We start from the raw sequence: 16,700 nt of genomic DNA, 5'->3' as shown, positions 1-16,700 counted from the left end.
TATTATAAACTTTATATATAAACTTTAGTAAAATTTATTTACATATAAACTTAATCTGTATAATTGACATACAGTAAACTATATATAAAACTTTTTTTAACTTGGGCCCAGAAGTGAAAATGTCACTTCCTGTCACATTTCATTGGGCAGTGAAAGTCATATGACCTCACCTAACTCCAAGAGGGCAGAAAAGAACATTCTTACCACATGCCTGAAAGGAGAGAGAATATTTGTGTATAATTCTAAAGAGTACCATACTCAGCAGTAAGCATGCTGATTGTTTATAAATGGAACACTTGTCCCAGTTGTCATATAATAGAATTCACATTCATTTGCAGAACCACCAAACAACAGTGGACTTAGCATCTCTTACTCAGAAGACCTGCAAAGATACAGCTATTCTGCTTACAATGGTGAAGAACACACACATTAAGTCAAATTAGCCATGTAACCCAGAACTTTTCCTACTAATTTTGAAATTAGTGCTTCCTAGAATCTAGGAAAATGTGAACAACCACTTGGTCTAGCTTCTATCTCCTAGCCAATTAAGTTTAAGGTGAATCATAGAAGAGAGATGGTGGGTCAGAGATTCCATAATGACAAATTCCTTCTCCTGCATTTATTCTCTCCATCATCAGGAAATTGTTTCTCATATCCAACTAAAAAAAATTTTTTTTAATTTAAACTAATTTCCTTTTGTTTTGTTCTTTTCAGTCAAAAATATTAAAACAAAAGCTCTATGTCAGGGCTTCCCTCGTGGCGCAGTTGTTGAGAGTCTGCCTGCCGATACAGGGGACACGGGTTCGTGCCCTGGTCCGGGAAGATCCCACATGCCGAGGAGTGGCTAGGCTCGGGAGCCATGGCCACTGAGCCTGCGCTTCTGGAGCCTGGTCTCCACAACGGACAGTGAGAGGCCCGCATACCGCAAAAAAAAAAAAAAAAAGCTCTATGTCATAGAAAAAGGTTAGCACCTTAATATACAAAAAACATTTGCATATCAGTATGTAAGAAAGACAAACATTTAACTTTTTTTTAGCAACATGGCAGATTGTGTTAATACAGCCCCCATCTCACACCTAACAGGCTTTCTTTCTGAAAAACACATAGAAATACTGTCTGCTATATTATTTTCTATACTTTTTAAATGCATTTAAAAATATTTCTGATTATTTAAAAGAAAAACAGGGAATTCCCTGGCAGTACAGTGGTTAGGACTCCACGCTTTCACTGCCGAGGGCACGTATTTAATCCCTGGTCGGGGAAGTAAGATCCTGCGTGCAGTGCGGCACGGCCAAAAAAATACACACACACGAATATATATATATGAACAATAAACTTACAAGATAAGAAAGAAGTAATTTATTATTCAAAGAAGCAATTTATATCAAAACAGCAATGAGATGGCATTTCAGATGTAAAATTGGCAAATATTTTTTAAAATGAAAATGCCAAAAAAAAAAAAAGAAAATGCCCAGTATGCTCAAACCTGTATTTACAGTAGGATAATCAACTGGTACAAACTTGTTTGTTGTGTGGTGTGAGAATAGTGGGATTGTGCATATTTTAGATTTTCTTTTTGATAATACCTGTTTTCTATAATAAACATGTACTACTTTTATAACAAAATACTCACTTTTAATTGAAAACAATATTGCTATTCTAAAGTTCTCTCTTATCCTTCTCTTCTCCATACTCTCCAGCTCCAACTTCTTTCATCTTTCCTATTTTCATTCTGAAATCATATTTACCAAGGTTTTCAGGACGTTCTTCATTTTCTCTGTCCTTAATTCAGTTGCACTTAGTTTTTGAGTTATCCGATCAAAACAGGTTTGAGTTTTTGAAAAAAAGCTTTTCTTTCTTCTTTCTTCTTTAAATAATCAACTTATATTTGCATTGCATTTCACCTAAAGCATTCATTAGCCAGATTGACATTTTTAAAATGTTCCTATTATCAATGTTCTTTGTCCAAAAAATAGATTTATTAAGTACCTTCTATGTACTCTAGTACCGTCCCTGTGTGTCATAGCAGAGATGTATGGGTATCATGTACATGGGTAAATACATATATGTATGTATGTCCATTTGTACATAACATGTGCCAATCACTGGGCTTAGTGCCTTATCAGCTTTACTTCATTAAACCATCATAACAATCTTATGAGATCATTGTTTTATTTCTGTTTTAGAAATAAGGCTTAGAGAGGGGCTGTAATATGCCAGAGAATAGCTGATAAGGATAGGAGCTAAGCCTTGCAGATGGTGTCCAGGAAGGGTTACATACAGAAATGAAACCATCTGTAGCAGCCTATGCATGCCACAAATGTGATAAAAAATAAAGAATTTTCTGGACCTTCACTGATTTCAATAATTCTATCCCACACAGCTGGCTTCACGGGTGTGTCAACAAAGTAGAGGCTCACGACCCCAGGTTCAGAGGGATCCTGCGGGTGCTTGGAGTTTAATGCTCTGCAGTTGCCATCTTGAAATTCTAAATAATTTTTTCTTTGCCTTTGTGTTTTATAAGTGAGGTCTGATGAACACTGGAGCATGTGCCGAGGCCTTGGAGCCTTCGGCTTACATGCGGTCTGCCTGCGGTCAGCTCCCCGCCTCCTGGCAGCTGGCCCTCCATTGCCTGGTGCCCAGGGCCCCTGCCCAGTCTCTCCCTCTCCACGACTGCCCTTCCCACTGGGGGGCATTTCCATGTTCTGCTGCCTCCCTCAGTGGGGTCCTGGGCTCAGGTCTGCAGAGGGTTGGGGGACAAGTCGCTGAGATCATGCCTCTTGCCCACCCCCAATCCAGGTATGAGCATGTCCTGGTGCTGAGTTTCAGTCCTTACAGGACCCACCATCTGCTGCTGGTGGCGGGGGGCTGGAGTCTGCCAATGGAGGGGGGGGGTCCAGAGGAGGTCCAAATGCCTGTGAGGACCGGCACTTACCCTGTGAATGTCCCCTGCCCAAGGGAGAGTTACATTAAATTGCAAATTAAAAACCGCTGTAATAGGTCAAGAGAACGGGTCGGGGTGGGGGAGAAAGGAAAAGCTTTAAATAGTACCCCTAATGGCACTATTTTTCCTGCTTTTTGAACAAAGGGCTTGCATTTTCATTTTGTCCTGGGTGGGAAAACTCTGCAGCAATGCCAGCTGTCCCATGGTCTGACCACGTGTCATTGTAGCTTCAGGTGATCAGAGAAGGGAACAGTTTACTCCAGGAGGAAAGGTGACTCATTATTTGCTTATTCCACCCTTATTTACCTTTGTCGTCAAAGTGTTTGTACAGAGGCCTCCTGCTTGCTGTTCCTGGTGTTGGAAGATGAGGGCACCGGTGACTGCTGGCCGCTGGATGGCCAGGGGAGGGCTGTGTATTAAATGGATAGCAACATGCAAAGCAGAGCTGCCCTGCCAGGGTGCATTCCTCTCAGCTTTGTTGAAAGCCATGTTCTGTAGGTATGTCTCTGGTGAAAAGAGCTTCCTCCTTTTGAAGATTCCATCTTGAGTGCCAGACAGGTCTCTGAATATCGCTTCGGGACGTTGCTTATTCCTGCAGATAATGGCCTAGTGCACTGGAAAATACAACGTGGTACCAACGCTGTGGTCATAGTCAGTCAACAGGGTCCTCTCCACAGAGAAAGGACTGGACAGGCAGTTCTCACAATCACAGCAGGGGATGTTCCTGGAGAAGGCACTCAGGCAAGTCTGATTTTCTCACAGGAAAAAAAAAAATGCAATTAGGTAGCTCCATGCCTAGGGCTTGATCTTAACTCTTCTCTCTCTCTCATTTTTAAAAAAATTAATTTATTTATTTATTTTTGGCTGCGTTGGGTCTTTGTTGCTGCGCTCGGGCTTTCTCTAGTTGTGGCGAGCGGGGGCTCCTCTTCGTTGTGGTGCGCGGGCTTCTCATTGCAGTGGCTTCTCTTGTTGTGGGGCACGGGCTCTAGGCACGTGGGCTTCAGTAGTTGTGGCACGTGGGCTCAGTAGTTGTGGCTCGTGGGCTCTAGAGCACAGGCTCAGTAGCTGTGGCGCACGGGCTTATTTGCTCCACGGCACGTGGGATCTTCCGGACCAGGGCTCGAACCTATGTCCCCTGCATTGGAGACGGATTCTTAACCACTGCACCGCCAGGGAGGTCCCAACTGTTCTTTTTTAATGATCATAAATGCCATATTCAGATCAGCTATAAATACATCATTGTACACTGTCCAATAGTAAACTTTCAAAATGCAAACCTATTAGTCTGGGAATAAAGAAATAGATCCTATAAATTTTAAGTTAACTTTGTTTAATTGTTTAGAAGTTTCCTTAGGTAGGGGGCTTGTGCAGGGATGGGAAGTATGGGAGGAGAGGGTCCAGAAAGGGCAGAGGATCTATGGGCAGAGAGGGGAGAAGCCAAGGGGAAAGTAGGTTTCAGGGGGTGGATGTATGCACTGCCTGGCATCACCTCACAACAGTGTGTATCTGGCAAAGAGATCCCAGGAGAAATTGCTGGAGGGTGAGCTGCTCTACCCATATCATCCTTGTTATTATTAGTTACTCATGAAGTAAACATTTATGTCCCTGAAATAAGAAATCTCAAATACATTTACGCACAGGAGATAGACTTAAAATTGCTCCCTTACCTGCCTCAAATCTGTGCTTAGCTGGGTGTATCAACCAGACATACAATGATAAACACCCAATCCATCTACTCATTCTACCCATAGGACTTAGATTTCTAGCCTTTTTTTTAACCATTTCTAGCCATTTTTACCATTTTTTTACCAAAATGTGTTCTCGATAATGGAGTTAGAGAACAAAGTGAGCAAAATGGGGTTATTTCCTTTGTCTTTATCTGCCACTCTCCTTGCCCCCCACCAGCAGACAAAGTAGCTAATGTTGGGATTCGTTTTCCCGTGCTCCCTGTCTACCATTCTGAGGTCCCTGCCAGCCCCACTTTTGCTCCTCTGGCTTGTGGAATTGATTGTGTCTTGGAGGCAGAGAGCTCTATGGGCAAAAAATAGAGGCAGAAGAGAAGAACAAATCCCAGGGGCCCCAAGGTAAAGGTCTCAGGCTGTTCTCTGGGCCCACCCCTCTCCCTGGCCACCCAATCTAGAGAGGGCTCAAGGCTGTTTATGAGGGCCAGGTCTAGAAGGGGTGCACATCACTTCCACTTGATTCCCACTGGTCAGAATTCAGTCACTTACCCAATCTACCTGCAAAAAAGACTACAAGCTGGTCTGCCTAGGCTCCTGGAAAGAGGCAGTGGTGTGGTGGATCTGTGGTACTACCTCTGCCATGTTAAACAGCTGGTGCCAGAGAACCCAGGAAAAGTCCAGAAATTGGAAACACAGCACTTTGGAAGCCCAGGGTGTTGGGCGGGGCTGAAAACAAGAGGATTTGCTAAAAGTTTCATAAGATATAGTTGAACCTGGTGCAACCAGGCACTTTCCCCTCTCCCAGCCCAGAGGAAGATGTGATATTTACCTTCTGAAGTGAACAAAGAGGCTCTGGACTTGAAAATATGGACATAGCTATGTGAGGGAGGTCAGGAACGTCACGGAAAACCGTAGTATTAAGTTCAAGCCTAATGGCTGAGACTTGATATTCCCCAGCCTCCTCCTCCCACTCTGTCCCTGAATGCTGACGGTGAAACCTGTACTTTCCACGCAGGATTCCTCTCTGACAAAAACGAAGAGCCCAAGAGAAAAGACTTACAGATCCTTCTAGTGAAATGGCTGGGCCCTGATCATTATTCACCCTAAGTGAGCCCCAGTCACTCTCAGAGAACTTCCAATGAGCTTTTTAGTACCTCACATATATGAACTTACGAACAAGGAGAGAGTCAAGAATTACCAAGTAGTTAAGGTGAGCTTCCAACGTGAAAGATGAAGTCCAAAACAAACAAATAGAAAATGAACCCTGATCCAAAGAGCAAAAGAAACCTTAGGGGGGAAGCCACTATCTTCAGAGAGATACCAGAATGTATTGTATACACAAAACAAAAAGCACAGGGTGCTACAGAAAAGGCACATCCCTGTGACAAGAAAGAGCCTTTGAAAATTAAAAGATGATAGACAAAGTTAAGAATTCACTAGAAGGGGTGAAAGATAAATTTGAAGAAATCTCCGGAAAAGTAGAACAAAAAGCAAAGAGAGGAAAACTGGAGAAAGAAAAGAAAAACTTAAAGGATTGATTTAGGAGTTTCAATATCTCACTAGTAGGAGATCCACAAAAGTGAGAAAATGGACAGAAGAAATTATTGAAAAGTTTCCCAACTGAAGGTCACGAGTTGCCATATTGAAATGGCCACTGAGCACTCAACACAATGAAGGAAAGGAGACCTGCACTAAAGCACATCATCGTAAAAGTTCAGAACACCAAGGATGAAAAGAAGAGCCAAATTACAGAGAGAACAGTCCAGTCACAACAGAAGCCATAAGACAGTGGTCCAATGCCTTCAAAATTCTGAGGGGAAATGATTTCCAATTTATAAGTCTCTACTTGGCCAGACTATCATTCAAATAGGAAGAGTAACTGCAACTAACTCCTAAGTGGTTTAGGAAAAAATATATACATATGCAAAATAAAGACATGATAAAGCAAGTACAGCAAAAATGTTAACAACTGTTGAATTGGTGAAGGGTATTAAGGAGGTTTTGGTAATAGTCTTCCAAGTCTTTTAAGTTTGGGGAAAAAAAAAAGAATAAGAGTAGAATAAAGGAATTTTTAGGTGTGTAAGGTCTCCAAAGTTCACTTTCTTACTAAATCACTGTAGTTGTGTTCCATGCAAACAAGGGAGTGAAATAACAAAGTGTAACCAGGCTCAAAAAAACAGGCTCGGGCTTCCCTGGTGGCGCAGTGGTTGAGAGTCCGCCTGCCGATGCATGGGACACGGGTTCTGTGCCCCGGTCCGGGAAGATCCCACGTGCCGCGGAGCGGCTGGGCCCGTGAGCCACGGCCGCTGAGCCTGCGCGTCCGGAGCCTGTGCTCCGCAACGGGAGAGGCCACAACAGTGAGAGGCCCGCGTACCACAAAAAAACAAAAAAACAAACAAAGAAAAAAAAAACAGGATCCAACATGGAAGAGAAGTGAAGGGTAGTCCTGGAATGACTACATAGCTATTACAATAGCTGTGTAATTGGTCTGCAGGGTAACGAGTCTAGCCTAGAGCAAGAAGACCAAGGACAGAAGGTTTATTTCCAATAAAACATGGAATTGATAGATTAGCCATTTGAGTAATTTGATAGTTCAGACAGAGAGTCTGGAAATGAATAAGTGGACAGGGCCCTAGAAAATAGAACAAACCAAAATTTGAGTTAATTATTAACTCCAGGAGAAATGAACAATTGCACAAGAAAGGAAATATAAATGATGTGGTTCAGTCATGAACAAGATTTATATGGACACATTAATATAAAAGTGAATATGTAATATAATCACCTTGGGAATGAGGGGCGGGAAATGGTGTGTGAATGGAGGGTATAAAAGAGATCATTCCTCATCTTCCATGGTAAGAAATCAATAGATAATGTATAAAATGGAAAAAGCAAGAAGAGCAGTAGAAACCTATTATTAGGAAATACAGAAGTAAACACGAGAAAAATGCTTAATAGAATTGAAGGCAGTTGCCTCTGAGGAATGGGAATCAGAGTGGGTAGGGACAAGCAGAGGATCTGTTTTTTATGAGTAGGGTTTGTCTGGGACAGTCCCAATTTATCCTTGATAGTCTGGCATAATTTTGTTAACATTGCCCCTTCCACTCTCAAAATTGTCCCCATTTTGAAGCCTTGGAGTGTTACTTGATATGGGTAATACTTTAATAAAAATAAGAAGGGAGGGCTCTTTGGACCCTAAGTTACATAACCTTGTTTCATCCAGTTCAACCAAAGGCATTGACTTTCTTTTCCTCTAAAATTAATTCTTTATTTTAAATTAAATACAAGCAGTATGTTTGTTTCAAAGCACTTTTTACATTCACTACCTCATTTAATCTTTACAACAGCTTCATGAGGTAAGCAGCCTTTCCCATTTTATAGGTGATAAAAACGAGGTTCACAGCGGTCTTGTGACTTCTTAACAAGGTGACACAGCTAGTAGATACTAGTCTACGCTGGACCAGCCCCTCCAATTATGGTTCCCATGGTCTTGGCACAATATCGAATGATAAGGTATTTAAGTCATCCCACAAATGAATAGAATCTGAGATTCTGAACCCAGATTAGCAGCCTAGCTGTTAGAAAAACAGATCATGAAAAACGATAAATATTTCAAACATCCTTTTGTCATCCTGGTCTTGGAACAGAAATTCTAATTAATCTGCCCAGTTAGGCATAGTGGAAACTGAAACCATCCTCATCGGAGGACAGCCCACACCTCCCTTAGAGTCCTGGAGGATGAATCCCTGCTGCTAAACCTCAAGACGAGGGAAGCAGTTCTAGTGGGGTTTTTTTGTTTGTTTGTTTTTTAATATTTATTTACTTATGTATTTATTTTGGCTGTACTGGGTCTTAGCTGCTGCACGTGGGATCTTTCGTTGCAGCATGCTGACTCTTAGTTGTGGCATGCATGCGGGATCTAGTTCCCCGACCAGGGATCAAACCTGGGCCCCCTGCATTGGGAGCGCGGAGTCTTACCCACTGGACCACCAGGGAAGTCCCTGTTTTATGTTTTAAAACACCATTTTAAATTACAAAAATAATGTATGATTATTTCAGAAAAGAATAGAGATAAAGCACAAGAGAAAAAAATTTAAATCATCTAAATCCCATCACATAAAGATACATACAGTTAACATTAGAGAATATATATATTTTTTCTAATACATATACAAAAAGTTTGCATATCATGCAAACTTCTCAGTAACCTGCTTTTCCCCCCAAACACTATATTTTGGACATGGTTTCATGTCCATAACCATGTGTCTTTATTGTTTCTGTATCTTTCTTTTTAGTAGCTGCCTAATAGTTCACCTGGGTTTTCCCTTTTTTTCTCTCTCTTTTTCTGTTATTAACTTTACAACAATAACAAAACTCTGCACATGCATCTTTGTGCACACATTCTATCCTTTCCTCAGGATAAGTTCCCTGAAGTGAGATCACTGTGCCAAAGAGCATATATTTCAGGGGGCCTTCTAACTCGCATTGTAAATTGCTCTCCTGAAAGGTTGTACATTCCCATCAATAGAGGATGTAAATGTCCATATCCCTATTTCCCACCAACCCTGCCGTGTTCTTTTATCAGTGCTGTAATCTTTCCTAAGTGTTTTAACCTTGAGGAACAAATCCAGGGTGTTGAGGATGGGAGGCAGTTAAGACAAACAAGAAATGTCCAAAGTGTTCTTTAGTAACTCCTTTCCAGTCCCTTCTACAATCTAATATTTTTTCCAATTTGAAACTCTGGCCTGGCTGGTTCCATCCTCAGCTCACACCCCAATTTTCCCCACCTGCCCCTCTTGCGGTCAGTCTTTCTTCTCCAGTGAGTACATTTCTTTGAGGTGAAGGACATCACTTTATATGTCAAGGTTTGGACAGCAATATCACCCAGTAGCAGCGTCACTGTGACATGCCCAAGGATTCTGAAATTTCAGAACGAAGCGTTTTAGAATGTTTAATACAGTCTCCCACGTTGATCTGCCAGCCCTGGAAAAAAAGCCACATTGATGCTAGTTAAGACACACATGCAGAGGCCCAGGGCCGGTTGTACATTCCTACACCTCCTCCTCTGATTCTTTCTCCCTCGTCCCTGGGCCCATCCCTGCTAAATAATCCTCCACTAGCTGGACACTGAAATGCCTTTGTTTGCTTTATTCTAAAAGGGTACCACTCTGAGGCTACATTCTCACGGTCCATTCTTTGCTTTCTATTCCTCATTTGTTCCAAGCCTGAGGATCACACCCCCATTCTTCCTACAACTTTCACCCCTAGTTCAGGACATTTGACAGCTTTGCACAATAGCTAACGTTTCTCTTGTAATTTCTGGGGCTTTTTCTTCCTCATCAAGGGGTCTGGTAGAAGCCAGCCTTGTTTATTTTATGTATGCAATCCCCTTCTCCCTCAAGACTGGCACAGAGATCGACAGGAAGAGTATGCTCAACCGGGGTTAAATAAATACAGAACTGCGTTCTGCGTGCTCACCCACGTTCCTCATTTTATGTAAGTTCCTCTTGCTGGCGGTGCCCCACTCAGCGAGGTAATGAAAGAAAACGCACGGAAAACGCACTGGGACATATCCACACTCAACAACCTTTGCCCTGGGAACTCAGAGCTTCGATACCTGGCTTATAACGCCCCTGAGACTGAAACTGCGATGGGTGTGGTGAGGCCTCTGTAACGGGCAGGGACTGATGAGCCTAGTTCTTCCTCCCCCTTTGACCAAATCTCCTCCAACACAGAAATGCGCAAACTACTACATTCTCACCTAGAGATGGAAAATCATTGTTTTCTGGGTTTCGCCTTCTACCATCTCAAACCAACTGCGCCAAAATTTTCCCAGTTAACCGGGACCTGGCATACACGTACTCTTATTTTTACTTATTTTAAGAGGACGATTACCTGCCCCATTTTTACCAAAAAACACACAAAGCGACAGAGTCCTAACTGCAACCCTCAGACAAAATCACTTACTAAACATCTGCAGGGCAAAAGGAAAGAGAGGGGAGGAGACACTGGAGAGGCAACTTCGGGAGCGCAGAAGAGACCACGTCGAGGCTGCGGCTCCGCGCCGCTCTCCCGCCCCCAGGTTTCGGCGCCCCCTTTCTTCCCCGCACCCTCTCGTCCCCACCGCCGCCCCGCGGGCGCTCCCCTCGTGGCTCCGCCCGAGGCCCCGCCCCGCCGCCGACGTCAGTTGTTATGTCTCCGTTTGGGCCGTGGCCGCCGAGGATCCTCTAATCCCGAGGCGACGGCAGCGGCCTCGCGCAGGGGAGGGGGCGTCGGGGACGGCGGCGGGGACCCGCGCCGCCCATCCGAGCGGGGCGAACGCTGCGTGACCAGGAGGCAGCCCGAGAGCCGCCCCGGGGAGACGTCTCGGGCCTATTTTTGCTTTTTTTCTCCGGGACCGTCGCCTCGCGCGCCCCATTTCCCTCTGCAGAGACTGCGACGCCCCCTCCTGGGCCGGGCCGCGGTGCCCGCCCGCCTGAAAGGCGCCGCCCGCCGGTCTGAGCGAACCTGCACTCGCCGCCGCCGCCGCCGTTCCCCGCCGAGCTTCTCGTGGAGCCTTCGCGGCCGGCGGGGCCTGGGGCCTGGGCGCCGGGCGCGGCGCTGCAGCGGCCGGTCCTCCCCGCGCTGGGCCCCGGGCCTGGCCCCGCCGAGCACCGCGCCCTCCTGACTGCCGCCGCGGGAGCCCGGCCGCAGCCCGGCCGACTCCAACAGCCTCCCGGGACCGCCGCCCCTCCGGCCCCAGCCTGCAGCCCGGCCCCCTCTTCCTTTGTGAATCTGAATGATTTTTTTGGCCTCCCCCTCCCCCCTTGAGATTACGGTGCTAGAAGGCCGACCCCGCCACATCCCAGTGTCCCCCGCCGGGGGAATCGGCCCTCATCTTGTTCTTACCCGCGGGCTCTCCCCGCGCCTCTCTCCTTTCGGGGTTTAATGGGCGGACTTTTAAATTTTTTCCCCCTTTATTTTTCTCGCCTCTTGACTGGAAGGCCCCGCGCGAGGCTCTGCGCCTCTGCCCCTCCTGGTCTGTTTCTCACCCCCGCAGAGTCCACCTGCCTCCCGCCGGGGATGGCCCCGCAGTGACGGCGGCGGGCGCCGTACCCCACGCCGAGCTGGTGCCCTCGCCCACACTCCCCCAGTCTCTCCTCCTCTCCTCCGTGTTCTGAGCTCTCTGAAAAGAGCGAAGACGCAGGGGAAGATGTGGCTGAAGCTTTTTTTCTTGCTCCTCTATTTTCTGGTCCTTTTCGTCCTGGCCAGGTTTTTTGAGGCCATTGTGTGGTACGAAACTGGCATCTTTGCCACCCAGCTGGTGGATCCGGTGGCACTGAGCTTCAAGAAGCTGAAGACCATTCTAGAGTGCCGGGGGCTGGGGTACTCGGGGTTGCCCGAGAAGAAGGATGTCCGGGAACTGGTGGAAAAGTCAGGCGAGTATCGGCTCCCCGAGGGTCCCCTCCACTCGGAGGAGGGGACGACTTGTACTTCCTCGTACCTGGTGGTCCCCCAGAATGAGGCGGTACCTGGAAGGGTTAAGCAGACTACTTCCAGAGCTGCCCGGGTTTCCTTTGTCCAGGTTTTCTACCAAAAAAAAAAAAAGTAAATCCCAGTTTTTGGAAGGGGGCTGGGCTGGAATTATCTGTAGGGGTGTTGGTGTGTCTTCCTAAGGTTATTTTAAAGTAACAGTTTTAAGTGCAGCTTCTTAGTGTTGTTTACTAAATTGAGTGTTTTTCTCAAATTTCAGAAATGCCAACCAGTTACACACAAATTGGAAAGCATTATTTGTCAGTTGAAATTCATAAAATATATAAGAAAAACCCCAAAACGTTGTCTGTAGATAGCAGCATTTGTCACCATAGTAATAACAAGTTACCCGGAGGGAAAAACATCATTGGAATACTTAATATCAAAGAGGCATTTAGGCCTAGGATTTAAATTTTATTTGTTTTTTATTTTATTTTTTCTTCCAGATTTATTGAGATATAGTTGACTTGGAGCACTGTACAAGTTTAAGGTGTATAGCATGATGATTTGATTTACGTACATGAAATGGTTATCACAGTAAGTTTAGTGGACATCCATCATGTCATATAGATACAAAATTAAATAGAAAAAAATTTTTCTAAGATTTAAATTTTAAATAATGAGTTTAAATATAGAGAAAGTGTACAGGGCACAGTATTAGCTTTTCATACTTTAAATTTGGTGAAAATAAGGTGAATATCTTTTGTGAATGCCTATCTTGTTTGTTTCGAAAGAGTTTATTTAAATTTCTGTAAGGATATTTTTTTTAATTCTTATATCTTGGGTGTAAACTACTTTTTCCCCTTCTGTGCCACAGGGGCTGCATCAGCTTAAATGGGTTGAGACATACTGATAGAATTGAGTTAAGAGATAATTAACATCTTAAAGAATGCATTTTCAATAACTGTTGGTTTTGGGGTAGGATTGGGTGAGAAATGTGCTTAATTTCTTTCACCCCTGGACAAATTAATTCTTGGTTTAGATACACTTCCTGGAAGGGGAATGTACTGTAATTTGAGAAAGGCATTCTGGGTTGCTGTAGGGAGCAATTGAAACTGATAGTTATCTTTTTTTGTTGTTTCAAGTATATCTGTCAGCTGTGTCTTTTACAAGACAATTTTTTTTTTCCTTATTTAGTATCTTATAGCCATGTAGTATGATAGACAAGAATACTAACTCCAGAGGACTTGAGCACTCACGTATTTGCAGATTAAGGTTAAGGTCACTACTGGGATAGAGGAGGGAACACTCTGTAAAAGTGATGCATTTTTCTTTAGAGAAAACATAAAATTGTGTGTTATTTGCATAAAATTGTGCCTCTTGTTTACTGACTGGTTTATGGTGACTTTTATTACTACTGCCATGGCTGGCATGTAGGGTAGGGGGAATAAAGTAAAGTAGAAGATCTCTAATAAATAAACTTTCTAGGTTTAGAAGTGAAAAGTACCTTAACTTCCCAAGCCAAATCATTTTTCATGGTAAAGTAATTTGATAACACATTTTTTTTCTTGTGACTTTTATTTAGTGTTGCCTTCCTCTGGGCCTAAAAATACTTGTAACTTTGAGTGTACAAGGAGTGCACATAATATTTAAAGAATACACACAGCTCACAAAAATATGACTCAGATAACACGTTTTATAGCAGAGAGGTCTTGGTATAGCAATTTAACTTTATAATTTAAATATTTGTTGTGAATGGTTTTCTTGCTGTCACGACACAGTGCTTGTTTTTGCACTGTTAACATTTAAGACAAAAGTTAAAATAATTCGACGCGTTTTTCTTTACTTTTTATTTGATGATACAAGGTGTAAATTTACACTATAAATTTGTATGAATATGGAATTTGTTCTTATAGGTAGCCTTTTGTATCTAACCTCCAAGTCATGTAAGCCCTGTTGCTATGTTATGCAGGTGGTGATAGCAAATTTTGTAAACCCATTTCTAATTCTTGTAAGTCAGAAGTATATAAATCATACTGTTTAAAAATTATTTGATGCCTGGATAAAAACTAAATAATATTGTGATGGCTTTTTGGGCTGGCATAAATTCAGTAATTTCCTAATAAATTATGTGATGATGTCACTAGAATATAAACTCCATCAGGAGATGGATTTTTACCTGTTTTGTTCACTTTTGCCTGACACATAGAAGGTTCTTCTTACATATTTACTAAATGTATGAATCTTCAATAGGTGTATTCAGGTTCTACTCTTCTGTAGAGTGCAATGAAAGTACAATGACATAATTTTTTAACAGTATAAAATAGAATTTATCATTGAAGTTGGGAACATGAGATTTTTGCAATCTTATTAGTGTTATTTTTTCTTTTCTTCAGGTGACCTGATGGAAGGTGAGCTTTATTCTGCACTCAAAGAAGAAGAAGCATCTGAATCTGTTTCTAGTACCAATTTCAGTGGTGAAATGCACTTCTATGAGCTTGTAGAAGACACAAAAGATGGCATCTGGCTGGTTCAGGTATTAGAAACAGTGATAGAAGTGAAATTATTTTTACCAAAATAGTAGTCACCAGCTGGTGACACTTCTGTGTACTTGTGTCATGTTTCTTAGACATAACTCACTTCTCATAGGGAGGCTCCAGTGTCCCCTTAAAGAGGTTTTGCAGACCAACAAAAATGAAAATTAATTAAAGAGTGGGGGAAGGGAGGTGTTGGGGAAAGAGGGTTGACTGTTTGGTTTAGAATCAGCAGAAGCAAATCCATTTTAGTTGTTGGATCTGCATTATAAAGTAAGAAACACATATATTCCTTTTATTTAGTGATTTGTGCTGTTTCTCTCAGCTTTTGTTAACTCCAGTTTTTAATTCAGTTTTTAATTCATCATTTTTGTTTCTAAAGAAAGAACTATAGCCAACTTTGTGCCTATAGAGGAAGAACTATTGTGGGGAATGGTGGGGGAACTTACTACTTTGCTCATGAAATTGATGAGATTATAATTTTAAACCCTAGCTCTTATGCTATCAAAACTGTGAGATTTAATTAGCATATTAGAATTTTAGAGCTATGAAGGGCCTTAAAAATCATCTTTTATGCTTCCCAAAGTGTGGTTTATGTGCCACTCATGGTAAATGAGTGGACACACATTATCATTTGTGTATTTTTATGTAAATTAGAAAAATCAATATTATATTGAGCATGTAATTTCATAAATATTGCTTAGGGAAAGTCTAAAGTTATTTAAATTTTTTAAAATATAAGTTCACTTAAAGTAACATATTAAGTAAATTAACAACATGAATTCAGCTAAAATTATGATTATTGAACCAGAATCAAATCCCAGGTACCCTCATTTCTTGTCCATTGTTCTTGTTATTTCACACTGCGGTTGGCAAAGTTTGGTTCAGGGCATAAAAAAACAAAATAATTGCTTCTTCATATTTCTTTCTGAGAACAATGACTGCAAAATAGGGTAGAAAAAGCTATTGAGTCCAGACACCTTATTTGCAGATCTGGTCCTGTCACTGATTTGCAATATGATTGTGGATAGATAGATTTTCTGTTGCGCATGGCCTCAAATAAATATATACACACCTAAAGAAGATACAATAGTACTGTAGTCCACTGGGCTAACGGGTTGACGTTTGGGAATTCTTCAGGTGATTGCATTGGATATCCATGACCTTTCCTTTACTTGCAACCTTCCTATTGTGTTTGACCTTTTACCCTCCAGATAATCAAATTCGGCATTTTTTAAGTCTATAAAACAGAGAAACTGGGAGGAGGGTATGGGTATTGTCTATACATGATCCCTCAAATTCTAGTTTATTTGTGTGTTAAATTATTGGTATTGAAAAAATAAACTGTAGCATCTTTAAAGCCTTAATTTATAAATAGTTATTCTATTTCTTTTCCCAGGTATTTATTTCTGATAGTTTGATCAAGGAAGACTTATTGGTTTTGGTAACTTCAATTTTATTACTGAGATTGAACTGAATAGCCAGTCCCACTGCGCTATGTCCTATGTCTCATGTTTGTCCACACATTGAACCGGTACCATAGAGATGAATGGTAAAGATGCTGAACACCTTCCAAAGTTGGAAAAAGCTATGTCAAAAGTCTGGAAATTCTTCTGGTATATAGAGTGCTGCCTATAGACTCTGAACACATTCTGCTTCACTAATTAGCATTATAGTCTTGGCTTATAAATGATCTACTATTTTTCTATGTCATATTAAAGATAAGCATGGATTAAACTCCCTTAAGATGTTACAAAATTCATACAGTTTATTCAGCAGTTAATTGTACACCAGGCTCTGGAGATATACCAGGAGCGTGCAACAGGCTAAGTCCTTGCTCTTTCAGGCAGCTCACATTCCAGTTGGGAGAGGGAGGCACTAACTAAATAAATATTTAATATAACATTAGTTAGTGGAAAGTGCTAAGAAGAAAAATAAGCAGGGTAAGGAGACAAGAGAGTGGCAAAGAATTCCCTGATAAGGTGATACTTGGATGAAGTGAAGAACAAGTAATGAATGGTAGTGAATGTAAACATTATAAATTCTAATCACTGAATTATTTTTCCCTGAAAATGTTTTTTTAAACTT

At 42.2% G+C, this 16,700-nt stretch overlaps 1 protein-coding gene across 6 annotated transcripts in view; it reads left to right on the top strand.

Moving 5' to 3' along the window:
- Positions 1 to 11,797: 11,797 nt before the first annotated feature.
- The window catches only part of RNF103 (ring finger protein 103), a 41,042-nt gene continuing 36,139 nt past the window's right edge, over positions 11,798 to 16,700 (top strand). For 5 of the 6 annotated variants that reach the window (XR_448669.3, XM_028496569.2, XM_028496568.2 and 2 more), the window contains exons 1-2: positions 11,798 to 12,044; positions 14,475 to 14,614. Coding sequence is in view for 5 of the 6 variants with exons in the window: in XM_028496569.2 (XP_028352370.1) it covers positions 11,819 to 12,044; positions 14,475 to 14,614 (366 nt within the window). In the remaining variant the exon portion in view is untranslated. Of the gene's footprint in view, positions 12,045 to 14,474; positions 14,615 to 16,011; position 16,700 lie in introns of those variants that run through there. The other variant, XM_007120757.4, reaches the window with a different exon arrangement.

The sequence above is a fragment of the Physeter macrocephalus genome, chromosome 12, assembly GCF_002837175.3.
Source record: "Physeter macrocephalus isolate SW-GA chromosome 12, ASM283717v5, whole genome shotgun sequence".
Lineage (NCBI taxonomy): Eukaryota > Metazoa > Chordata > Mammalia > Artiodactyla > Physeteridae > Physeter > Physeter macrocephalus.
This window is presented reverse-complemented; position numbering and strand designations above follow the sequence as displayed.